Source organism: Chanodichthys erythropterus, chromosome 6, assembly GCF_024489055.1.
Source record: "Chanodichthys erythropterus isolate Z2021 chromosome 6, ASM2448905v1, whole genome shotgun sequence".
Classification (NCBI taxonomy): Eukaryota; Metazoa; Chordata; class Actinopteri; order Cypriniformes; family Xenocyprididae; genus Chanodichthys; species Chanodichthys erythropterus.
This window is the reverse complement of record NC_090226.1, coordinates 11,647,527-11,675,225: the sequence shown is the minus strand read 5'-3', so window position 1 is coordinate 11,675,225 and position 27,699 is coordinate 11,647,527. Positions and strand designations below refer to the sequence as shown.

At 35.6% G+C, this 27,699-nt stretch overlaps 1 protein-coding gene across 2 annotated transcripts; it reads right to left on the bottom strand.

Annotated features, from left to right (window-relative positions):
- Nucleotides 1–599: 599 nt before the first annotated feature.
- Nucleotides 600–26,997, bottom strand: phf2 (PHD finger protein 2). Of its 2 annotated transcripts, none has more exons than XM_067388037.1 (22): nt 26,489–26,997; nt 20,681–20,766; nt 19,019–19,133; nt 18,603–18,763; nt 18,280–18,421; nt 17,744–17,930; nt 17,202–17,364; nt 17,034–17,121; nt 16,240–16,346; nt 14,877–14,968; nt 14,700–14,789; nt 14,196–14,534; nt 13,037–13,156; nt 12,183–12,298; nt 11,887–12,065; nt 11,025–11,092; nt 10,291–10,460; nt 6,964–7,262; nt 5,431–5,526; nt 5,238–5,347; nt 3,147–3,441; nt 600–2,920 (listed from the first exon to the last, which is right to left on the bottom strand). In XM_067388037.1, the coding sequence occupies exons 1-22, from the start codon at nt 26,584–26,586 to the stop codon at nt 2,832–2,834; spliced, it is 3,210 nt and encodes a 1,069-aa protein (XP_067244138.1). In that variant the 5' UTR covers nt 26,587–26,997; the 3' UTR covers nt 600–2,831. The 2 variants fall into 2 exon arrangements, with proteins under 2 accessions (XP_067244138.1, XP_067244139.1); XM_067388038.1 differs by having other exon boundaries at nt 6,964–7,241.
- Nucleotides 26,998–27,699: the final 702 nt, after the last annotated feature.

Below are 27,699 nucleotides of genomic sequence, written 5' to 3'. Positions count from 1 at the left end.
TATTCTACACACGTCCCCTTACACATACGCACATACGTTTCAAATAACGCTCAGAGTATATTTGAACTATACGACATAGTCCGGCAACACGAATAGAGTATTAACAGTGTTGACCTTGGCTTGGTTTGTGATAATGATTTGGCCGGAGCCGCCGGCTGGACTTGCTGGTGTTTTGGCTTTAGCTGTGTATTAAAGAAGAAAAGCAAAAACTGCAGCTTGACTCCCAGTGGACAATGTGGTTCTAAATGGGGGGATTGTGTGCGAGTCGAGAGTTTCTCCAGGGCATCAGACCTGAATGGTACAGTAGCATGAGCCCATTTAAAAGTAATTACCACAGCATGTTCCAGGGAACGTGTGTAGCCCTGCCATTCCGTATGAATGGTGGAAGAACATGTTACCAAAACTGACTTTTGTGTGCCGTTAAGGCATGGGAACAGATTTCATATACATAATGAGCAACTCATTGCATTAAGAAAAACAAATTATGCGTGGGACAATAAAGCCTAATACAAAAGGTTAAATATTAACAGCATGAAAAAAGCATTTCTACAAACACATGACATAAATGTTAATACAAAACACATCTTTGTGAGTCAGAAAACAGAGTGCACTACTACAAAAGTATCATTCACTGCAATGAAACAGTGGATGCATTTAATTGTTTGAACATATAAAAATAAACCACAACAAAGCAACACACATTTTGTACAAATAAAAACCTGAAATAGTTCCATTGTTTTGATTCGGAAAGGTGGATACAAGATTTACATTGGTAACTAAAACACTGCAATTTATGAGCACAGTAAACCTGGTTAAGAATGTACATACTCTATTACCAAAATAAAACTCATGGCATGATGGTATGGATCTTTAAAATAGCTGCTTAATAATAATAACAATAATAATAATGTAACATTTCGTATTGATGAGCAGTTGCACTTGATTTGATGACAAATTTTGCTAAGACAAAAAAAGAAACTATTGCCCAATGTTAATGATAGAAGTGTCCTAAGGGGCTCACAGACTGATAAAAGATTTAAAACAAAACCTCTTAAGAATTATACAAGTATAAAAGGCTACAAACATTAATAAATTACATCACTGACACAGAAAACACTTCACAAGGTGCTAGTAAAATAACTTTAAAATCCATCAGGGGTATTTTAGCTCAGGCTGGTCGTAGAAACATTGTTGATTTTTTTTTTTCTTATCCCCCATCATAAATGAATCATAATACACATGGTTTTCTGCATGTAAGGCCATATGAGAATAAATGTTACACTGTGTATTTTGTTCTCCAGGCAACACCTTTTGTCTAATGTAACAGAATGAAATGAAAACAAAACAATGGTTAAAAAAAAAAAAAGTACAGCTATTGTGTATCTAACAAAAAAAATGAAAAAACGTAATGACTATTTCTATATCTTTATATATATTTTTTGTTTGTAATTAGCAAAAACTAGTAAAAATGTATAATGAAGTATTAAGGAAAAAAGGATACAAAAAGTAGTCATTTAAAAAGCTATATACAGGCTACATTCTACATACTGTACTGTGAAGCAATATAAATGCATATTTCTTTCTAGGGTAATTGGTGCTGCCTGTGAAACAAACAGAAGAGAGAAAGTATCCCCATGTAGTGAAATGTCATGGATGAGGCTTATCATCAGTGCTAGAGATCCTATTTATGTAGTGTTTCGTTACTTTTGGCAAGTGTTTTGTAATGAAAAATGGAACCGTAATAAGAGCTACATTGTAAAACAGGATGACATAAAACTGATTGTAGTATCAATTTCTAAAAACAACAAAAAATATAGATATAAATAAAAAAGTAAAAGATGTGCTAACAATTCAGTAAAAGTTTAATTGTGACATTGTATGTCATGTGATACAATTGCAAGAACAAGGGGAAAATAAGATATTTCAATCATGTAATTAAGTAGAAATATGGTTTGTTATCGATATGCATGTTTGATTTTTGTTTCCCCACAAAAACAATTTTTTCCTATATTTGTTTAAAAAAAAAAAGTTAATAAGGATAAAGTAAAGCTATAGTTGTCATTTTATAGTAGCTATTGAGACAACATTACTAACAATACGAGTTCATATTTGTGCTTCACTGATGTTTTGTAAGTGCCTTCTGGCTTTTCTCAAGCTACCTATAACTTGTACAATTATATTAGGTCAATAAATATTATCTGTGATAGTGCTTAGCAAACAGAAAAGTACTTTTTCAGTTGTCCCATGTAGGTAATGCGTATAAAATGCTTTTTTGCTTAAGGAAAGTAAATTCCAAATGGGGGATTTTAAAATCACCCAGGCAGTTGTTGTGAAAATTATCTCTTTAGTAATACTTGTAAAAATGAAAAAGAAAAAGAATAGATAATGATAAGCCACATCCAAAAAGCAGTAATGAACTTCTTGTTTGCAACCTTCCACCAACCCTTCCCCCCCGAAACAATGCATGCAACTGGAATACATGCAAGGGATACTTTCTTTGTCTTGGAATGACTGCTATGTACTGTATCTTATAATATATTAGCAACCCCTGATAAACTGATAGCCGTAGTAAAACAAGACAAATTCTTCTTACAAAATATTAATAGCAGGTATTCTGTACATTTTTAATATCTGAAAGTTATAAAGTAAAAGAAGAGGCAAAAACCTATCTGAGCTATGTTCTTCTTAGAAATTGAAAACTTGTGGGATCCTGTTTGCGTTCCCGTCCATTTCAGTCCTTGCTGCTCTCATCCCGGCTCATCGAGGGAGGGAGGGATCAGTCCACAGGTCCATAAACATCAGGAGAAAGTCTAAGTCATCCATTGTCCACGCTACAGCAGGAGCTTGCCGTTACGATGAATCTTTAAGATTTTTCCAAGTCTCTGTTTGGCTGTTGCCATTCCTTTCTTTAGCCGCTTGGCTGTGGGCGAGACAAAGCAAAATGGTTAGCATATGCAACAACAACATCACAACTCTATGATCACCCACTTTCGCATCAATACTTTATTAAGCCACAGCTGTGTCAATAAATTTTTAATGGTGCAGAAATTGCAACTCTCATATTGGCCCGTGCAACATAAACAAACCTTTAAACTTGAATTAATACTCATCACAGAAGATCCTATTTATGTTTTGGCCAAAATCACCTTTGGCGTCCGTCGAGTTCCCACGTTCGACTTTTGCTGGCGGGACAGATGAGGTGATCTGAGATGATGACGATGATGAAGGCCGCCTCTGGCTAAGGAAGACTCCGGGGGCCATGGGTTGCGAGCTGCCGGCGGTTTTGCCCGTTCCAGTGCTGTACTCGTGGTCGGCCAGGTTGGTCTCGGAGTCTGGGGTGGGTTCTGGAGAGCTGCTGTCCTGAGAGAGTTTGTGAGGCTCCTCTACAGCCATGGGCTTCTTTTTGGTACTCTTTTTCTTCTTCTTGATTTTTTGCTCCTCCTGTAGTAAGAACTAGTTAGTAGGGTAATTTAACTAAATCAGTCTTACAGATGTTTCTATGAAAATGGAAGCTATTAGAGAGGATTCAGAACTTCTTTTACTTTAATGACACTCGAGCTGCATGAACTCCACAAGTTTGGGAAAAACCTGATGATCATGTTCTCCAGTATGATTTGAAAATGATTCAAAGTGCATATTGTTCTTTAAGACACAAAGGAGTTCACGTAGTCAATGCCACAAATTTGCGACCTTAAATAGCGCAGGACCAAAATAGTTCTGCATTTTGCAACAAAACCCTTCTAATCTTTCAAAATCCTTTCAAAGTTGTTTAAATGGAATTTTAAATTCCAAGATGTTTATGTGGTTTCAGACGTTTGAACCCCACTGTAAATGAATGGCATGATGCACTGTAATGATTGCAAATGAGACGTTCACAAAATTTTTATTAAGTAAATTGTTTTACTCTGCATTTACATGGGCTTACACTTTTTGGGGGAAATTTTTTGATAAAATTCGATTAGGTTTGCTGTGCTTGTTTGTAGGGCTACACAATTTGGCCAGAATTTTGTGATTATCAATGTGATTATAAAAATTATAATCTATAATTTAAAAAAAAAAATGTGTATTATTAGTACTAAAAAAATATTAAACAAAAATTCTAAATAATACTATTGTAATATTTTACTGTTTTTATATATAAATAAATATATAAATAAATAAATATATATATATTTATTTATATATATATATATATATATATATATATATATATATATATATATACACAATATATTTATATATATAATATTTATATAAATATATATAATATATATAATATTTATATAAATATATTTATTTATATATATATATATACAATGTCACTTATATTGTGAGATACTTTCACAACCCACTAGTGAGGATATTTGACTGGTTCTCACTAGCTTAAAAGGCTTATAAATCAACCAAAAGACGTTTTTATTTAAATCTAGTGTTTTGCACATGTTTCTGTGATGGTAGGTTTAGGAGTAGGGGTTGGGTTAGGTGATATTTTCTATCATTGACCTGATATAAAATCATTGGAAATCTATGCAATGTTCTCACTAAGAATAATAATAATAATAACTAAATAATACTATTGTAATATTTTACTGTTTTTATATATATATATATAAAATACACACACACACACATTTCTATTATAGTACAACTGTAACAAATGTTAAACCAATTGAGGTATCATTTTGGCAGAAAACCGCAGCTGCTCTTTTGTTGACAATAGCCAGTTTATAAGCACTTCTCATTATGTTTGGGAAGATGGCTGGTGCATGTTATGTTCCCCAGTGGACATTATTAGTGACCCAAACTCAGAGCAGATGCAGAGATGAGTTTGTGTGAAGCAACATTTACTGTGATCCAAGCCACTCTGAGCTACTAAAAACACAGAACCATAAGCCGTACCATAAATAAATAAATAAAACAGTGCAGCGTTTCACTCTGAAACATGCAGCGCATCTATTTATTTAATTAATTTTGCAGACTTTTGGACTTGATAATCACACTAAGCCAAGCCAATTAATATAATTTTCCATTGACCAAGCTTTTTGCCTTTAATTTCTGCAAATGCAGAATTTTTGCAAATGCAGACAATCACAAAATTGCTTAAAACTGGCTGATTAAATAACCCATCCGATGTGACTGCTTTTCACAATTTCTTAATATCAGTTAATGTTTTTAAATTGATAACATTTGGGTGTTGCGTTGAATGAACCGCTTCATTATGAGCATAAAGCGTTAACCTGATGAGACAATTTAGCTGCCGCAGCTGCCAGTCCTGTCTCTATGGACGCCACACGTGCCCCCTCCCGAGCTGGTCTCTCCTGTCGTGGTACAGTAGGCCCAACTCGTGCTGCAACAGTATGAATATAATCCTATGTGATTACATTTACATTTTAGTCAGATTCCCACCTGAAATTGTAGACTTCGTACTACCTGTTGGACTATACGGAGTGTCATCTGTATTTTTCCTTTTTTTCGATCTCGATTTGAAAATGGGGTTGTCCTCCTCAGATTCCAGAGATGGATAAACTGGAAAAACAGAAAAGTACAAGATTAAAAAAGGCAAAAGTTACATGCTCCATATGTATGGTCTAAAGTCATTAAAGAAAGCAATGTAAATATGTCGAAGCACATTACTTTTAAACACATAGCTTGTACATGAGAAACCACCCTATTTTTGCACTCCATAAACTACAGTGCTAAGTATTTTCTCATTGGACAGGATGTTAGCGTGACACAGATGCATGGCAGCTGTTCCTTGCCCTGCCTCGGCCTGCATGCACCTAGCTTCTTTGAACTCCACCACTCAGGAACACGCAATTTCCAACAATTAAATTATCAAGAAAAAGAAAAGAGATGTTTACAGAAAGGAGGAATGCTCGTGTGCTTGATAAAACGCTCTCTTAGTGTGAGTCCGAACGGGAATGTGCGTGCTAGTAATGACTAATTAGGGTATCAGATCAAAAAGCATTTAAAACAACAGTTTAAAACTCATGCTAATGGATTATTAACAGGCTTCTAATGGCCTTGCTGTTCTTGGAAGGGGTTCACAAAAGCTATAAAAAGGGACCACTCAAAAGGAGGGCTTGAAAAGTTCTAGCTGAGAGTAAACACGCCTGTCACTTTGCCGTGAATGAGAACCCTTAAGTCAAAATCAAAATCTAATCAGAACGTTGATAGAGCAGATTTACACTGTTTTGCTTTGCTCTAAGGACACCTGGGCAATTCCAAGTCATCATGAAACATCCTTGACAAATTGTCTCGCAGGAACTAATTGGTCTTGATAATAGTGCAAACAAGCTATCCAAGATGAAGGTACGAGAGAACTACAATCTGTTCTCCAAATGGCTTCTTAAAGGGATAGTTCACCCAAAAATTAAAGCTCAACATTTACTCACCCTCATTTCATTCAAACTAGGGCTGCACAAAATTTAAAATTATCAAAATATCGCACATGTACATTTTGTGATATGCATTTTACAATGGCTTGTGGTAACTGAATGATTACTTTCTTTACGAAAAGTCAAATTTGAGGTCGACACAGATAGCAGAAAATAGACTGGACACATGACTGTGACAGCGTGCAATCCCAAATTCAGTTCATTGTAACAGTAAACTGGATCCGTGCATTCGTTCTTAAAGTGACAGGAGACTAATATACCTGCTGCCGTCTGTGTCATTAATGTTAATCAAACAAAAGACAAAGAAAAAAAACTCACTGCTTTTGACTGAATTACTTTTGTAGCTTTAATAAGAATCAGTGTATATTTATTCATACACTAAAGACTAAGCAGTTTTATTTTTTTCATTATATAATTAAAGCATTATCGTATCGCATATCGCATTATTTCATGGGTTATCGCATATCACATTTTTCTTCTTTTGTGTTCCCCAGAAGATTTAACTTCTTTTTTTGGGTGAGCTATCACTTTAAGCACAGTAAAAGAATCAGTTTGAAGAACTTACCATAATCAGAATCCTTAAAGCATGCATCCAGGTGGTCCTGGTCATCATCGAACATGTCCGAACTGTCCACGCTGCTGCTCTTTTGCGTCTTTTTGGGCAAGCGTTTGGCTGGTCGCTTGCCGTTCCCCCCTGCTCCGGCCGCGCCGCTCGGCTTCTTGCTGGCTGAGCTGCTGTGCGAGTTGTTCTTAGCTTGGCTATTGCTCCAGGACGGTTGCAGACAAGAGTCTGAGGACTGCAGGTTAGCCATGGACAACATGCCCTGGATGGCCTCCTGTGTGCTGGGGGATGCAGGTGGCTGACTGTAAGTCCATCAATGAGAAATACACAACACACACGTACATTACTCCAAGTGTCAGTGGGAATGAGAAGCGATTCGAATTTTAGGAAGTGAGTCGGGTGATGGGGAGCAACGAGGATGGAAATGGACACTTAAAGGTGAAGTGTGTAATTTCTGCACTTGTGTGTTTCCCAGATTAAGAGTCCTAAACAGATGCCACTGGTCAGGTTAAAGATGGTCGATATGTTTCCAAGCTGCACATTTTATTTATACTGAAATTCTGAATATCTTGAAAAGCATTTTGCAAATAAAGCAGTATTTCAAGGCCAAATTATTCAGACACATGACTTTTTTTTTTTTTTTTTTATACACAGCTATCAATTTACTATTAAGTAAATGTGTTTCCATTATAGCTAATTCTCATGTCTACTTGCTGAACTTGCTTTAAAAAATGCATGGAAATATGTCAGTTTTTAGGCGCATTACATTTTTATTTGCATATACGTATACCCCCCCCCAAAAAAAAAAGTTGAATTAACTAAAAAAATTAATAAAATCAAATATTAATATTAGTTAAATATTATAAAATTAGAAATGCTGTAAAAAAAAAAAAAACAAAAAAAAAAAACTAAAACTAAAACAAACAAATTTAAATGAAAGCCAAATAGAGATATATATAAAAAAAACTGTTGATAAATACTAAAACAGTGTAAAATAATTATAAAACAACAGTGGCGATATCCCAAAATCTGCATTAAAATAAGATGGAATCTCACTGATGTCACTTTTCAGAGACATACAAATAGATTACTTATAGTTGATTGTGCATATCAATAATAGTAAATAAAAAAATACTATACAATATTGAAATATTTTACTTATCACAGTAAAATATTAATATCGAAAACATTACACACATCACCTTTAAGCCACCATAAAAATGGTTGATGTCAATCATGGCCAAAGAGCTTTTCCGCTGCAGCTGATGTGACATTGTTATGTGGATTTCTAAGGCAAATCTAAGGCATATTTAATGAACCGAACATGTAAAGCTAATGGGTGGGCCTTGCAAACTAACATGAAAATCCTAGTTAAGATTCAATCCAAGATGTCTTTTCAAAAGGCTAACCAAAAGTTACCTGCATAAACTATAACGTCTCTACTTTCATTCATACTGAACCTTCATTCAACCAAAACTGAAAGAACAAGCCAGAACTTACCTGTTCTGTCTTATAATCACATCTGCTCATTCAATAAACCACCAATCTGCACATCTCACTCTTGCTTTTCTAACTTACCTGTCACTAAACATTCATTCCCCATAAAAAAAGGTTAATTTCCTCATCATATAAATCTCTTTATATAGATCTTTTCATGTCAGAAGAAGATTCTACCATGTGAACTAATACTATTGTGTCCACATCTGCTTTCAAGCTTGAAGTAACTAGCAGAAAAATACAGATTTAGCTTTGCAGATTACCACCTATTAAGTGATTAACCAGTGAGGTGGAACAATGAGTCAAGAGCTTGTTTAATGTGGTCACAACTGACTGGAGGCATTTCCTCCCCACAATCCTGCAGTCATATGTCAGGTTTAAAAGCACAAAAAAATAATTTGAGAAATTAACATATTTTAGCCATGTTTTCCCTCTCATTTTGTGTTTGAGCTGATTTGCAGCTTTCAGCGCAGTGGAAATAGACCATCAAAAATGTGCCCAAAACAGCAAACAGTAAAATGAAGAGGAATGGCCTAAAGCTTTTGCTGTATTTGACAAATTAATAGTGCAGAGGGATTAAACAAATAATGCCAGCACATGTAAACTGCTTATAAAGAACCGTGCAAACTATTACTTTAGCCATTGTTCGACAGATGAAGAAACGCCTGTGCTCGATGTGTTTACAGTATGAAGTTTAAGAACTAACAGTTAAGCTAGAAATATGATGTGTTTTATTTCTTTAAGGGTCAGGAACATGCTTCATCATATAAACTGTATGTTCCCTTTGGCCCTCTGCCAAAGACAAAACATATCCATAATACATAATCTGCCACATTAGCGTGTGTGATGTATAAAACATACCACATGAATCATGAAAATGAATGAACTAGTGATGTGCACAACTGACCAGTCGATGGATTGTCTAAACAACTAGTTGCTTAAGGAAGCCTTGTATAATTACACTAGTTTAGGGTCATGTACACCAGATATGATTTTTCACATAAGACACATTTCTTGTGTTCAAAAACAGATGGACAGAGCAAAAGAGTATGGAACAGAATGTGAGGTCTCAAGCCATGTATTTTTAAACTATTTTAACTTGAAACAAACACAGTAAGATGCCGCACAAGGGCCAAAGATGTCCATCTGTATGTATATACCCATTTAAAACATTTTAAAAATATAAAAGCAGCAAAAATGAAAATTCTGTCGTCTTACGCTTATGTTGTTCCAAACCTACATGAGTTTCTTTCTTCTGTCGACCTAAAAAAAAAAAGATATTTTGAAGAATTTCGGTAACCTTACCAGACAGTTGACAGTAGCCATTGACTACCATAGAGGGAAAAAAAATACTATGGAAAGTTACTGTCAACTGTCTGGTTATCACCATTCTTCAAAACATCTTTATTTGTGTTCAACAGACAAAAAACTCATACAGGTTTGGAACAACATAAGGGCGACTAAATTATGACATTTTTGGGTGAACTATCCCTTTAAATAGGATAAATGACATATTCAAATCAGCAAAAATATAGAATAAATATCTAAGACCTTTATTTCTCAAAACTATCAAAGAGTACACAAAAATAACAGGCTATGGATTATATTAGGAAATTTAATAATGCTGCTTTAGGGGGGATGAATTTCTCGGAAAAGGTTTACCATGCTGATAGCATGCCAAAGTATATGATGTTAAAATTCTTTCAGAAAAGTTGCATCTCAAAGTTGCAAAAACTCCAATAAAGGTAAATAAATACCCTATTCAAGCCTTATTAATAAATTAGGCTAACCCATGCCTTTAAGACACAAGTATACGGACAACAATGTGCATACCTGTTGTTACTGTAGTCAATGCCGCCCACTTGTTTGCTGGCCTGTAGGAGATCCAGAATCCCAGCTGAACTGCCCCCTTTCTTCTTGGAGACCTTGGAGTTACGACCTTTGACCTCTGTCTTGGCCTCCGTGTCTATGTGGAGTGATTCTTCATCTGATGAATCTTGATTCTAAAATAACAATGGAAAAAACACTATTTGACATTAAGTAAATAATTTAAATGTATCAAAACATTCACAAGAAGCTGAACGTTTTTGCATCTGCAATATTCATTCTTTATAATGATCCAGGATATCTCTTGGGTTTTTTATTGGTATATCCTGTAGCCTTTTGTAACTTCTCACATAGTTCGCCTGTGGGACTCTGCCATGATTAACTTTCTCGCTCTCATTTGATTCAGTCCACAGCTATTTCCTTCATCAGTTTTGAGGTGATATTTGGCTTCGTCTTGCAGCTCGCTCTCTTTGATTTGTGCCGTATGTTGGTTTAAGTCGGAACATTATGGGTGAATTATCGCAAGCCGAGAACATCAGCGCTGCGATGTTTTAAATGCATCCAGAAGGAATTAATCAGCTACTTCATGAAATAAATATTGGAGATTTGAATTTTATCCTAATTTCTTCCTGTTTACTGTCAATCAGCCTTTTAATGTTATTACCATTGTCTGATTAAAGAGAAATATTATGGATGTCCTGTTACACTGGACCAGCCCTACAAATGGAGTTGATGCTTACCTTCATGTCCGACGGTTGTAGCTTTGGCTTTTTCGATGGCTGAATGGGCTCTTTGATGTTTGATAAAACTGTAAATACATGTCAGATGTTCAAGATTATTCTCACATAGCATGAAATGAAAGATTTATTGTTAATCAGTTAAAAGAACTAGTGTATCTAATACAGACAGGCCCACATGGAATCAGCGGCCACAGATTTCCACATAATCTGAATGCCTGTCACTCACAATTTTCTACATATGTGCCACCCAGGGACCAAAATTAACAAATACAACTATATCCAATTAAAAAAAAACGATTCAATTTAATGTATGGAGGCCAGTAGCTTTATTAGGAAATGCAACTGCAACTTGCCCCTGGAAATTTACTATCAGAAGTTTATCTAAGATTTGATGTGGTGACACATGTGAAATATTCCTTTTGTCTGTATATCTGTAACACAATGACCTGAGTTGTTTGCTACTAATTCAAGAAAAAAATAATAAAAAAGCTAAACAATTCCACTGTTATTAGGACAAACTATTAATTCATTTAAAATGATTCAAATAATAATGAAAAACAGTTTCATGGTCCATAAGAAATATTTATGACCAGTAAAATTTTACTAATTTCACTTATCATTGGCAGATATTGCCAAATGTTTATTTCAGACCCTACCCCTTGTGTGTTCTTATTGGTATTCCCATATACTAATAAGACTGTAGTTTAAATCATTATTGTCATTTAAAATCAGTGTAATAAATGTAACAGAAGTCTGCAGATTCCATCTGGGCCTGAAGTCTATAATCATTTTTACTCTTAAAATTATGTTTTATTTAATCAGAAAATCACCCTGGCCCAGATCGCATATCATGAAGCCTTACAGGAAAAGTCTCTCTTGACTGCGTTCTTTTTCCTCCTGATTGGGAATTCGTCGATCTTAAGCTCCCCCTCATCAGAAACGTACTCATACTCGTCTCTCACAGGCTTGGGCTTTTCTTCCTTGATGTTCTGTATTGAGCCAAAAACACTCGAATTGGTCTGGGTTTTGAGCATCTTTGATCTAAGAAAAAAAAGACGAAAAGAACATTAGTTAGATTGTCAGAAGAGACGATACAGGCATAGAATTTCTCAAAATTAGGGCTGTCGATCAAATTAAAATATTTATTACTGCACTTACCCCAGCAACTTCTTATTCGACAATGAAAATGCAAATTTATTGTCTTTATGGCTGAGTAGACCTTTGTCAAATTTGTGCTCTTCTTCCATTTTCAATAACGAATCAGGTTTGCTGTTCTGCAAGATGAAAAGAAACACCAAACAATCATCAGTGCTTTGAAACTCTTCCCGTCTCATGCACTTCATGGGTCTTCGCTGTCAGCCACGTCCACTGTGATCAGACGTCAAAGACTGAAGCCATTGCGGCTGATGACCTTGAAGACTATCTAGCAGAGAGACTCCTCTCCATCTGCAAATGTTTGGCAAGCAGCAAAGGAGCACTCGGATCAGGAGACTTGGAGCAACTACAAACATTCCTGGGCTGTCTGGCATTGAATTTTCCTCCTTGAACGAAAGCCCTGTAATGCCTTCCGTTCACCAGAATTAAGCTTTTCCTACAAAAGCCATCCCATGTTATCCAACAATAACGCCACAACATGCTCATTTTGATAGTAGAAATGAAGGCATATGTAAATACTTAGCTGGCATGTCTAGGATATGACATAGTATTAGGTAAACTTTGAGGCTGGGTAAAGGGTTCTGCTGCTTTGATGAACCCAGAACAGAGAGAGTGACTGAGCCGCAGAGTTATTTCTGCTGATTGCTTTGATCTAAAACGTGTAAATCACTTCTGGATGATCCCAAAGCCCAATGTGCTACTTTTCAACTTGTCGGGGTTTGATTTCATTTGCATGGTTTTTCAAAGCCTCTCTCTAGGCACTGATCTATGTTGCAACGGAGGAAATCATTACGTTTGCATTACACAACGTTATTCATTACAATTGTGTCCTTACATTGTAAACCTAACAAACGTACCTTATATTTCCATTTGGCCTCCGTCTTGTTCTTATTATGCTCTCGAATCATCTCAAACTTTGCAACGTCTTTCGGTTTACTCGTCTCTTTCTCCAAAATACTCATCCCAGTCTTTAACAGCTGTGTAATGCGAGAGACAATAAAATGTGTTTATTTTAAATGGATAAAAGTGCATACTGACAGTTGACAGAGCAGGGTGATATATTTACAGTATATTCACAAATGCAGTATCATTATATATCGTTTATGTTCAGTTCATTTTAATAGATTCAAAACTCATTTAGAAATGTTCCTGGAAGTCTAAAAATGCTTTAGTAAAAAATATACACTACCGTTTAAATGTCTGGGGTCAGTAAGATTTTATTTTTTGAAAGAAATGAATGCATTTATTCAGCAAGGATGCATTAAATGCTGCTCTTTTTAACAATCTACTATATTCATCAAACTTCTATTCATCAAATAATCCTGAAAAAAAAGATTACGGTTTCCATTCCATTAAACTATTAAGCAGATCAACTGTTTTCAACATTGATAATAATAAGAAATGTTTCTTTAGCAGTAAATCAGCATATTAGAATGATTTCTGAAGGATCATGTGACACTGAAGACTGTAGTAATGCTGCTGAAAATTCAGCTTTTTGTATCACAGGAATAAATTACATTTTAAAATATATTAAAATAGAAAACAGTTATTTTAAAGTATTTTGATAAAATTAAATGCAGCCTAACATAGGAGTTCAAAATCATAAAATAAAATTGTACCGATCCCAAACTTTTAAACAGTGGTTTATGTAGGAAAATATTGCTATTTATGTGCATATAAATGACAACGCTAATTTTTGATACTATTTTTTTTTCCCCCACTGCATTTTACTTCTTGCATTACATATTTTGATGGATTTTGTTACTATTTTTTGCCTTGAATATTTTCTTATGGATGTTTGGTTGAAATTATAAATCCACCCTTACAGGGATAGTTCACTCAAAAATGAAAATTCTGTCATCATTTACTCACCCTCAAATTGTTCCAAACCTGTATAAATTTCTTTGTTCTGTTGAACCCAAAGGAAGATTTTTATTTTTGGGTGAACTATCCCTTTAAGTAATTTTACACACATTATAATATATATTGAATATTATAAGGCTGATAAAACTTTACCTTTTTGGGCTGATCCATCTTGTTCAGTATGTCCTTTGCATGGGATTCAAGAGCTGCCAGACTCGAGGGCTTTTTCTCAGGTAAAATACCTTCTTTTGCTTTCTTCCCTTTCTTTTTGCCACCTTCTTTTATTTTGGGTTCCTTCGGTGGTTTGGGTACCTTGGGCATTTTGGGCGGTTTGGGTGGCTTTGTGGCTTTCTTCCTAGCTGGCTTATCTCGTGGCGGGGAGGAGATGTGTGCAGGGGACGTGGGCTCTTCTGGTTCTGATAGAGCAGATGGGGGTTCCTCGGCTGGGGGCTTTGAGTTGCTGGGTTCGCTCTTTATGGCTTTTGTTGCATTCTGAGACAAGAACACAGTGGAGAGGTTGTCAGCCATTACCGATTCTGACAATAACTGATTGAACATGTACAAAAACATTCTACATAATAAAAATCAAGATCATATCTGAATAAATGAGAGTAAAGACATCCAACAAAAGTCTCTAACGACTTCGCAGTGTCTCACCTCTGAAATCCGAATCTCTTTGGCAAGGTCTTTAATGAGCTGTGCTGGCTTCATGTTTTCTGGAAGCTCGTCCTCATGCTCTAAAAGAGCCTTTGGGAAAAGACAAAAGACGAGAGTTACGGTCAACTTACATCATTGAAACTACAGGATATCGAAAATGTCCAACTGAATATGTACCTGTTTTTTAGTCCACGATCTGAATGCTCCATTGACAATTTTGGCACCGTGTACCAAGTAAGGAGGTGGCTGCTTGTTTGCCTTATGTAAACCTGCAAAATGTTTAGGAAATTTTGCATCAGAGTCCATTATTCCCATCTGGATCCAAACACTCAACTAGTGCCGTATTACAAACATAAGTTCCTCTCTAGTAAGGGCTGTTTTCTAAATAGGCAAATTGATGAAAGGTCCAACTTTCCTTAAATCATTAGCAGCAATGGCTAAGACTGTGGTCGCCCTGTCAGAAATGCTCAGAGCATGAAACTCACTGAAAGAAGGTGGGGGAGCACATTACACCAGAAATAAAAATGGACTACATTTTCAACCTGACCCATTACTGTTCAATAACAAAGGCTATTCATATATCAAACTGATTACTTCAATCCAGAGGGGCCTAAAAACATGTTCATGTGCAGTCATAGGCATTTTTTGGAGCGCCAGCTTCAACATTGATTACATTGGACTGGATACACAGCCACTACAGGAAATATATTCCACACTGCATTTAAATGAATAACATGAACATAAAGTGAAAGCTGAAACAGTGAAACGAGACGGGGAGCAATAGAGCTGGCGGTGGCCCAGTCGGCCTGCTGGGCCGGGGGCCAAGGTCTTTTTTTTCCACTACCTGAAGTCACACACAAGATTTGAACCCTTTAAAAGATGACCTTGAAAGCTGATTCCCCCATCTGAACATCAGATAGCTTGGAGACCAACTGCGGTCCTTTTTGCAATGTGCGCGCTACAGCAATCTGGCAAAATTAAGTAACGTGACGGGGGAAAATGGTGGAAATATAAACACGCAGTCCAAGGCCAGATGAGGGGAGTTTAAACACCAGGTTGTAATGGAGCAAGTGATTCTGCCTTTTGAAGCTAATCATCTGTGAACTCCACGATGCACCGATCTAATGACTGCAATAATACGCCGGGTATCCAGACCCTCCTCATCTGCTCAGCAGGCCCCTTCCAGGATCACGCACAAAGCGAGCGAGGAGGAAGCCATTTGAGTCTACCTTACAACATTAGATCTTTTTATTTCCAGTCCCAAAGTTCACTATTACGGATAAATCTTGTGGTGTGCAGGATGGAGAGGCAATTTTTGAAAGCAAAACCTTTGAAGCCACTTCAGGGGAGTCACACAGGGGAATTTTTCTGCGATTGAATTTGATTTAAGTGATGATTTAAATCTGCAATAACTTGAATGGTTGCAGTGAAATTGACCCTTGCTCTTTTTTACTTGTGAGTTTTGTGAAACCACAATACCTACAAACAAGCCAAATGAAAACATACTTTTTTTAACTGATTATTTTTATTAATTGCTCACCTTTAAACCGCTCCAGGTAGTATTTTCCCACATACCAACATGCCGTTTCGAAGTTTGGAAAAGGAGTGAGGCTGGCAACTTTGAGTCTTTTTTCCACCTCATATGCTCTGAGTGGAGAAGCAAAGGGAGGATTACTTAAAAGTGTGCCTTGAGAGGAAATCATGGTCTCACAGATGTGAGAAATGCACTTCAGAAGGCAAAAGCATATGCTCTTGACTTCCCCTCTTTCTTTTCATTGCTTCAGAGGCTTGTTAGTGCCAAGAATAGAACAGAGAAGGTTTGACGCTTGAATGCTTCAATTGCATCACCATCCTCCAGTTGTCATTGCATGGCAAACTGCATGTAATAACATTTAAAATGGCAACAGCCAAAGACATTAGGCCTATAATCCTACATAATAGTCATACAGTATGCACCAAACCCTCTGTACTTAATGTGTGTGTGTGTGTGTGTGTATTATATTTTTATTTTTTTTTTTTTTTTTGAATAGCATACTTTAGTAAACTACAGTTCTGTTCCAAAATCGAAATAAATTGCTAAATTGCTAATCAAACGATGCATAAAACGCATCAAAATACATGGCGTACACAAACATTTTTAATCATAAATAACTATATTTTACGGATACGTTTGAGCACTGACTGAATTATATTTATAATCAAAAAACATTTTTCTAACTTTGTGCACCATTTTGGATGGATTTTTATCACTAAGATCATCACACTGCATTATGGGAACCTATAAAATTGAACATACAAAGCTTGTCTTACAGGGAAAAAAAGTAGATCACTGACCTCATTTGCATCTCTACGCTCAGACTGTGAACAAAATGCCCGGAGAAGGCTAAGCAGTCCACAGGAGTCAGTATTGCATTAATCCATCCTGTCATTAAATAAAAACAAAGAAATATTAGAGCTTAGAGCTTCATTTTTTATTTAATAACTGGCACCCTGATGTCTCACCTGATGGAATGAAAAGAGTTTGCCCTTGTTTAAGTGTGCACTTGTAACACTTGTCCACTTGGTCAGCAAAAAACATCTCGCTGTGGTTGGAAGAGGACCTCCAGCGCTCATACAGAGAAAGGTTGGCAGAGGTGGGCTTGATCAGAAAAAAGATTTTCTCTCCCTATACAATACACAGGTCAAATATACAGTTCAACATCCACTGTACAACAATATATGACCACAGAATACAGTGACTGGTCAATCAGAATCAAGAATTCTAGAGAACCGTGTAAAAAAATATCTTATGTGTTGAATAATTTGTTCTTATGTATTAAATTGACCAGTTCTTTGTTGATTGCTATATAAATTTGTTACTAATGAACAAATGACTAAGTTTGTTTTACTTTACACCATATCAATAATTATTTAATTTTTAAATCAATAAATAATATATTTAAAAAGGACATAAAATAAAAACTATGGTAGGCTTTAAGAATAAAAAAACGCATTCATGAATTTAAAGTGCTTTTTATCATAATAATAAGGAGCATTGAGCTTACCTTAAGTACATGATACCACACAGAGGCACCTCCACACTCAATGTGGAAGTCTGTGTAGCTGTCTTTCACACAGATAAGACAGTATTTGGACACTTTGGGCTTCCCCAACAATGCATCGTCAGGCCAGTAGTTGTCCACCCAGGATAACTTCCGAACTATCTGCGGACTTTCAACAATATTGGCCATTCTAGAGAAATAAGGGGAAGAATGGTAAATGTTCTCCAAACTCCAATAAATATGTTTCTAATGACACACGAATAAAAAAACACCCATATTATTATATTGACGTACGAATTTTATGCAAATAATGTTTTTTAAAAAAAAAATAGTGTTTATGCTTGATTATGCTGTATATTGTGAAAAAATTAAAGCACTTTTTTCATTATTACTTAAAAAAGCTATTTTAATTTGATAAAAAGGAGTGTGCTTTAGTGTATTAGGTTTTGCTGTATCAAAATAGATTCTAAAACTGTGAAGTTTTTTTTTTCATATGCTTTTTTCATAGCCCTTTGCAATTTTTTTATAAGACTGCTTACCTCGTGTCTGAAAACTCCAGGTTGATCACATTTAATACTTTCTTTCTGTTTGTGCTGTAGTAAAAATCAACAAACTCTTTTAACTTCATCTTGCTGTCTGTTTGTTTGGTTACATCAACAACATCCACAAGAACATCAGGCCCTTTGAATGAAAAAAGTAGACAATTAGAACAACATACAATCCCGAGAAGGAACGCATAATTTACTTCCATTCTGATCGTCAAAATTGAGGAACACTTGGTTTTATTATACTTCCACTATCAGCAACTGCATTAATATTAATAGATTCTAATCAACAACATACATGACCTAAATTCACTTACCAACATAGTTTTCCACGTCACTGACGTAGAATGTGGGTGCAGGCATGGCCATCCCCAGCCCATCTTTCTTCTGGATGAGAATTGGCTCGTTGAATCCATTCTCCTCAAGGTAGTCCAATGTCAACTGACTTCCAGACAGCTTGACCACCACATCTTCTGAACTGCAGTGGAAAATACACCGTAAGAATGTTACCTACAGTCAACCACACAATCTCTTCAAGACATCATACTGGAATCTCTTTCACATGTCTGGTGGAAAAGTTCAAAGCATGAGCAAAGCTGATCATGGAGCGCCATCTTCTGGACACTGAATAAACTGAAAGGCTTGGACATTATCATGAGCATTATCATTTTTAAATTCTTCACACCTGGACTGGGATGATCTTCACAAAGGTGCATAAATACGTGTACTCTACCTGGGGAATGTCCTGCTGCGCAACTCTTTTATGAACACCTGACTGCCGTTTTGAACCGGTCTGACGTCTCCGCTTTGCCCCGTGTCATGCTTATTCCAGCTCTTTTTCTTTTTCACTGTTAAAATTATAAACAGATTAAACCAACCAAATTAAATTCAGACATAGTGACCATAATTCTCTTTACTCTTTCTCGTTGCTGCCAGTTACTTAATACAGAAAAAAACAAAAACTTTTGTAAACTGCAGAAGAAAAAGCATAAATGTATGAGTGTGCACAGAAGATTTTAACATCAACATGATGATTTGGTTTGTAACTACAATGTAGTTCTGTGTCATTTTTAATTACATTATTTCTTATGAATATTATATGGTATTTCGTTAATGGTAATGGGACAAGGCTATTTCAGTTGTAAAGAGATTATCACTTATCTAAAACTTGTTTTCATTCATTATTGGGTTGGACTGATAAAAAAAAAAAATGTAAAGTAAACTTCGCAATTAATTAGAGAAATGGCAAGTAACACATTGAATTAAACATGACATTTTATAGTAGAAAGACTGAAATAGTATTTTCTTGTAAAACACTAATAATCTTTGTTTTATTTAAAACTTTGAAAAAATAAGTTTTAGTGCATATTATGTACCAGGTTTTTGATGGTAGTGTCAATGTTTGTACAAAAATATGATACCAAAAATTATGAAATTGAATAATTAATTTAATTTAATATTTTTTTTTAAATGTCATACTTATTTAAACACACAAAATACAGTAATGAAACTCAGTAAAACAGTCAAATTCTGAAATATTGTTACAATTTAAAATAGAAGTTTAATAAGTGTTTTAAAGTGTAATTTATTCCTGCGATGCAAACCTGAATTTTCAGCATTACTCAAGTTTTCAGTGTCACATGATCCTTCAGAAATCATTCTAAAATGTGACCCTGGACCACAAAACATAAGGGTCATAAGGGGTCAATTTTTTGAATTTGAGATTTATACATCATCTGAAAGCTGAATAAATAAGCTTTCCATTGATGTATGGTATAAGGATAGGACGATACACAACTATTTGACAGTCTGAGGGTGCAAAAAAATCTAAATATTGAGAAAATCACCCAAGTCCTTAGCAATGCATATCCACTCACAAAAATACATTTTTGATATATTTACGGTAGGAAATTTACAAAATATCTTCATGGAACCTGATCTTTACTTAATGTCCTAATGATTTTTGGCATAAAAGAAACATCGATAATTTTGACCCATACAATGTATTGTTGACTATTGGTACAAAGTACCTGTGAGACTTATGACTGGTTTTATGGTCCAGGGTTACATATGCTGATTTGGTGCTTAAGAAATACAGTTGTGGTGCTTAATATTTTTTGGAAACTTTAAAAAAATAAAAATAAATAAATAAAAATCCAGGAATCTTTGATGAATGGAAAGTAAAAAAAAAAAAAATCTATTAATTGCATCTTTACTAATTAAAGTATTACTTTATTATCTTACTGACCCCAACTTTTAAATGGTAGTTTATATATACAATGCATTACTGTATATGTCAAATACTACATACTACTGATATAATATAAAACAAGACAATTTAGTATAACTCTAATTCAACTCCAATTCATTCTCAGTATGAAGGAAATATACTCACAGGTGGATTTGCCGTGGGTCTTTTCACAGTTAGGACAGTGATAGATGTCAATATCTGGTGCTTCATCTTCATCCACTCCCACACAGCTGTAAAAAACAAATAATATACATTTATTTATTTCTATATCTCCATTGCAATTTTATTAAAATAGCACAGCAGCTATCAACATTGAGTTACAGCAATAAAACCTGGTTAATCTCAGTTCTATAAAACAAATTTGCAATATACAGTGCATATATAATTATTCAAAGATCTTGTTCAAATTGAATTATTCTCCACTGACAACCATTTAAAACCATGTTTTCTAATAAAATATTCTGAATGAGAATGTTAACAGATGGCTTTATCTAAATATAGACTTTCTTGGTGTGGACAAATCTTTGTCAGCTTATCACATCTGGTCGCTGATATTTTCTTGACAATGGCAGCCCCTAAGTGGTTAGACAGCTTTGTTTCGCAGTCTCAGGCCACATGTCCTGAGGTATCAGAGGCCCCTGGCAGTCCAGGGAACCGACCCGGTCCATAATCCAGTCCTGCATGGTGCATTTTTGACGATGCACAGTGTTCAGCCTAAGCCAAATATGGCGTGTAGTCTGATGGCCAACAAGCTCAACCTCCTTCCAGCTGGCTTTAGAGTCTACCACATGACTTTTGGCAAAACTACAGCAGAGATGTCATGTGACATTAATAGTGGCTTTCTCTTTACCACTGTCCCATAAAGCTGTTGAAGTGTTGTTGTATCACAGTTTGTAACTCCTTCAGAGTTGTCAGTGGTCACTTAGTGACACAGAAGTGATCTCAGTTTTATTTATGCGTCTTTTAAACCCAATTAAGTGCACTAGCATGTCCTATTAAACAGAATTAAGTTTTTTTTTTTTTTTATATTTCTGATTTTATAATTATTTCATATCTCTTTTTACTTTGACGTTAGGAGTCTGATCAGTGGCAACAAGACATATGAAATCCACTGAGATTCAAGGCTATAAATTAACCAAACATGACAACCCACCAAGAAGCTAAATACTCTTTATAGGCAATGTATGCATTTTTGTCACCCCATCTGCAGTGCAAATGTTCTTCCTATACTAATATAACCCTGATGTATCTATAACACATTCCAGCCATTAGGAGGAGCTGTCCACGGGTCATGAGGAAATATTGAATTGGGAGTGTCCATTATGGGCTCTCCTCCAGCGTGGTATAACTATTATGTGCAGCCTTATGAATATCACACATGCTGTCCACTCAGATGGTGGGTGGTGTCAGCACCCTTGAATCACAGCAAAAGTGAAAGTAGCCAAGTCTCACTGAGCCTCAGGACAACAAAGAGTGCATGTGGGTGTGAAGGGTCAAACCGCCCACTCGTGCATCAGGATTAGCAGTGAAATACACACTTCCATGTTCTTCGCCTCTCCTTTGCTAATCCTTATCATGAGTATCTGTATGCTGCCATAAAGGGGCCAATCCCTTGTCGATTTAAAGGAGCAGTTTACACATAAAATTAATATTGTGCAGTTAATAATTCATCATGTCATTCCAAACCCATCTGCCATTTTTACTTTCAAAGTACACAAAAGGAGTATACATGATCCCAAAAAATAAAATAAAAAAACACCAAAAACTCTATAAAGCAGAATGTATGTGCTTTATTTATATATATATATTTTTATCTCCTTTTGTGTTCCATAGGGTGAAAATTTATTTAATGTACCGATGTAACATGTTTTTGATGTGTACTAGTCTCAATGTTGGTACAAAAATATGACCAAAAATTATGAAATTAAATCATTAAACTTAAAAGAAAGTAAATACAATACAGTAAAAACAGTAATACTGTTTTCAATCTGAATATATTTTAAAATAATGATTTATTCCTATGATGCAAAACCGAATTTACCACTTTTACTTTTATAAAAAAACAAACAAAAAAGAGCTTTTGAAGAATGTTCATGCAACAACAATTTATAGACACCACAGTGGTCAAAATCCATAAAACTATTTAAAAAACACGTATATCCTATATTACTTGGAAAAGAGTGTGAAATATTATTTTTTGTTCCACAGAGAAAAATGGCATTTAGGTTTGAACAACATGAAGGCGAGTAAACAACAACAGATTTCTCATTATTGTGTAAACTGTTCCTTTAAGACAGAATACACACTGCTTGTCTCTCTGTGAAATTACATTCGGAACAACATGTCTTGTTGTGCTGGCACAATAGACCCTAAATCGTCAAACGACCGCCTGGCTGCAACGGATCTGCAGCAGCGCGCATGATGATAATGTTTATTTACGGGGCCATTTTGTATGTTAAGTGTTGACAGTCCAAGGAGAACGCCTCAAAATCCCTTTCTGGAAATAGTCACATCTAAGAAAGCATCTTCTTAAAAGCACCAACGACACCTTAAGTACCTTAATGCAGTCATTGTATTCTATTTTGTGTCTTACAAGAAAGTAACATGATCAGTGACAAATAGTCTTTAAATACTGCTTGAGTCACACCGGTCAAAGGCAGAAATAAGTGAAAAAAAAATGTCATTAACAAGAAAAGAAAAAAAAAAGGAACTGAAAGAAACTACGACTGGATTTTCACTCTGAGACAATGTAATTACACACTGTCATGATAGACTAAATCAACAAATACAACAACAACAACAACAAAGCATGAAGGAATGTACCTAACATTATGGCAGCTCAAAATAATTCTTCCTGTAAAATCATCCTTGAGACAGGTGTAATCAGAGTATTATTATAACTTATTTAATAAGCCTGTGCAATATGCCAAAGCTGCTCTGTCACAGACTAGCCATTATTGTTAATGGGACAAATCACATTTAGGATCTGATGCGCCACTTGTAGCTGGCATCCTGCCCTGTGAAAGGAGAATGATGTCATTCATTACCACCTGATGAGTCGACTCGAGAGCACACGCCCACAACCACAAACAGCGGCATGCGGTCAGGAGGTGTGTTGCAGACGGCAGTGTTAAAAAACGTATTCGTTTCTGTTCACCAGCCAGTATGTATGAAGAAATCATTATATCAACATGTTTACCCTTGATGGAAATGTATGCTGGTCATAGAGGCACCTTTAGGAACGGATTAAACATTTATAAAACAAATATAAATAGTACGGCTGTTAATGTAGGATGATTAATTCAAGCAACTAAAGGAAGATGTAATAATAGTGTGGAAGTGGAACTTAGTAATATCTTTGGTAGTGATGCTAATCAAAAAAATGACTTAAAAGTAGCCTTGTGGATAAAAATTCCAACAGCATGATTTTAGTTTAGAGCCCGTAGCTGCTAAGGGGTGAAGCTGAGGTAAAAAGCGAGGTTACCGAGTTCACGTGTCCTCGAACAGGCCGTGTAACCTACAGTGTTCCCACACTTTTTGACCTACACATTTCTATGAATTAAATTTTCTGTTAGCTTTTCAGTCATTTGTGACAAGGATCTGACTAAAAAGCAAGTTTGCTCTACACACAAGCAATATGAAATAAAGTGCAGAGCAAACTAGAAAAATGTGTATTCACTATATTAATTCCCATGACTTTTAGAGGCCTGGATAACAAGTTTTTCCATGATCTTGGGAACCCTGATCCTAAAGTTACTTATGGAGAGTTCTTCCTACAAATGAGTCACTTAGGCTAATATTTTTGAACCGTCGGTTCTTTTGATAAAAAATCTTATCAGTAGCTGTCTGAAAGCATCATCAAATTTAATTTAATTTAACCAAAATATTTCATAAACAAACATGCAAAGGGTGGGGGGTGCGTATAACTGAATGGCAGAAACAATCTGCTGAGCTTTCTGTGCATGTCTATCTAGCACTGATAAACATCAGTGTGCATTTTGTAAGACAAAATATATCAATGAGCAATTTAAATCTGTCATGGTTAATTGCAGCAGACAAAATTGTAATATTGATTTTTATATATTCATATACAGTCAAACCAAAAATTATTCAGACATTTTTTATTTGATTTTTACTAGTGTTTGCAGGACACTATCGCTCGTTTAAGTGAGGATAGCAAAATAAAGTAAACTGTGACATATTATACATAAAAATTCTTCATAAAGTGGACTACCAGTAAAATTTGGAACCAAAAATGATTCCAAAACTTTGATCTGACCATGTTTTTCTTAAGTGACATCTGACATAATTAAGATTATTATTTTCTGACACAGTTTAACTCTGAGATCTTGTCATTTTTATTCCCACTATGGTGAATAAACTGTATTAATGAATGAAACGTTCAAGGCGTCTTAATATATATTAGTTTGACTGTATATATTTATCTTTTTGTTTCTGTGCTCTATTTATAAGCGGTTAAATTTAAGATGCATGGAAGAAACTATTATAACCCGTGTTTAGTTGGCTAAATAACTGCAACAGATAACATTATTTATTCTGAAGGTGTGTTTTAGAACTAGCAAGCATAAAAAAGAAGAACTACCAAACTATAGATGATGTCAAATCAAATATTGTTTTAGATGATCAGATGATGCACACACATTTTGTAGTGTATAGCAACTGTCAGTTAGCAACATTGTATTTGAACTCAAAGTAAGAATGAAAATATTTTTCTGATAAGTTAACGCTGACATAAACAGCTTATTAAAGAATTATAGGCGTGTACACACACTTTAAAAACCATTTCTCCCTTCATCTGATCTCACAGAAAATCAGTCGCCCTACCCTCTCGGTATAGAGGTCACAGACGTTTAAAATCACTGAGGGCGGTAAAATCTCATTCACTCCAACAGAAACAAACACTTCAGCCAATTCCTTATACATCTGAATGTGCAGTTAACCGCATATTCAGCCCGAAAACGAGAACGAGACCTGATTCTATTTACAACGCGTAGTGTGTGTTAAACCGTCACTCTCTTTAGATCGTTAAACGATAACAGTCGTCCTGTAGCTGCTTATCGTATTCTTGACTGCATGAATTGAACGTTTGAACTGTAACAATCACTGGGCTCATTAAAGGGTTAAAATTAAACGCGCGTAAATGTTTCAGTCAGTGAACTGGAACGCTTGTTCTTTGTTTACATTTACAAAATAGAATTTTAAACCTTTTCTCGCTTAAGTTTCGCTCACGCTAAGGAAACAAAATGATTAGCGGAGGGAATTAAAGATGAAATCGAATAATAACAGACTACACATCGAGTCCCATTATCGGATCGAGTTAAACTCGTTTGCTACGACTACACGCTGCTGTCAGTGATGCTTCACAGCACATAAACGGCGAATAAATCTGAACTTACTGGTTTTGATAGTCTATGATAATGGCTAGATGTCACATTTGTATGTTAAAATGTACAGAGCAGCTCTGAATCTGCAATGTCTGGCTCATATGCAGCCTATTTTTCTTCCAGCAGACACCAGAAAGGACAAGGGCAGTTTTCAGACATTTCAAAGCCCGTTAAAGCACTGATATAGGAGCAAATCTGGACGAATAGGGCGCATAAAGGACCGTAAAAAGGTCTAAAAGAAAAGCCATTTGTGTTCGCAGACACCCACGGCTCACTACTACGACAACGTCCAGTCTGAGACGCAACCAAAGCGTGCGATGCACGCAGATCGAGCTCACATCGTAGAAAATACATCGAAATGGCTTTACGATTAAGCAAATCTTTTTGTACCGTTCACAAAAATGTGTCAACCGAGCCAGCTAAATATAACTCCGCCTTCTTCTTCAAGCGGCCCTCGCTCTTCAGAGCAATACAAAATGTGCGCACGGGAGCAAAACGCTTCCATCCAAATCCACACTTTAATAGTTGAACGAAATATTGTGGTTACCTGCCGTGAAACCAGTCTTTGCAGGCGTCGCATTCGATCATAAACTGGGTTACGTCGTAAGGTAATCTGCAGATGCAATACACGGGTACAGTCGCCATGTTAGATCAATTCACAACAACAGCCGGAGAGATGGATGGGGGCAGCAGGAACCTCCCGTAACACAAACTACAGCGATATGAAGAGCCGCGGAGCCGCTCCTACGTCCATTCGAACGTTTCCCAGATCCGATGTTACAATGTTACGATGTTAAAATGTTTCCCGCGCTGCATTGACGTGTGCATGCCCCCTGGTGACTATACGAGCGCCGAGACTTTCATAAAGCCCAAGAAAATGCATCCTTTCATTGTAATATTGTTACGTCAGTCTGCAAGACGGGAAAAATCGCCTCGGTCATGCTGGTCCAGATGAATGGAGCTCATTAAACGCTGCGGCTGCTTCTCAGGGTTTCCCGGGACGATAGAAAGACGAAAATCCACCGCCAGGGATCTCCAGCCAACCGTCGAACCAGCTGCAGCAGAGTCTGTGATACGTTAATAAGGTCTCATGCAGTTATGGCATAGACGTGAGAGGATTAAAAGAACAGAGGGTTACTTTAAATTTTGACAAGGTTATTATTTTCGACTATAGATAGATAAATGGCACAGTGCAAACTAAAAGCGAGTGAGGAAAATTACGAGTTAAGTTGTGAAACGTAGTTTTTTTTTTTTTAATAACGAAAAAGTGACAGGGAATTGTGCAAATATATAATTAATGTATGTATATAATTTTCCTATATATTATATGTGAAATTAATGCAAATTTAATACAATTTTTAAATAAAAGCTAAAGTGAGACAAGGAATAAATTATGATCATAATATATAATGTGTGTGTATATAAAAACTGTATGCAAACAGCACTATATAGAGAGAGTGCTACTTGCATACAAAGTTATTATATGTATATGTGTATTTATATATATATATATATATATATATATATATATATATATATATATATATATATATATACATATACATATATATACATATATATACATATACATATATATACATACACACACACATACATAGCCAAATATATAGCAGCGATATATCCTGTTTACTCACCATGGAATTGTTTCTGCTATATACTGGCACTCTTTTAAAAAAAATCAAAAAACAAAACAATATCTACCAAGCCATATGGCCTATGAAGACAAAATGGGAATCT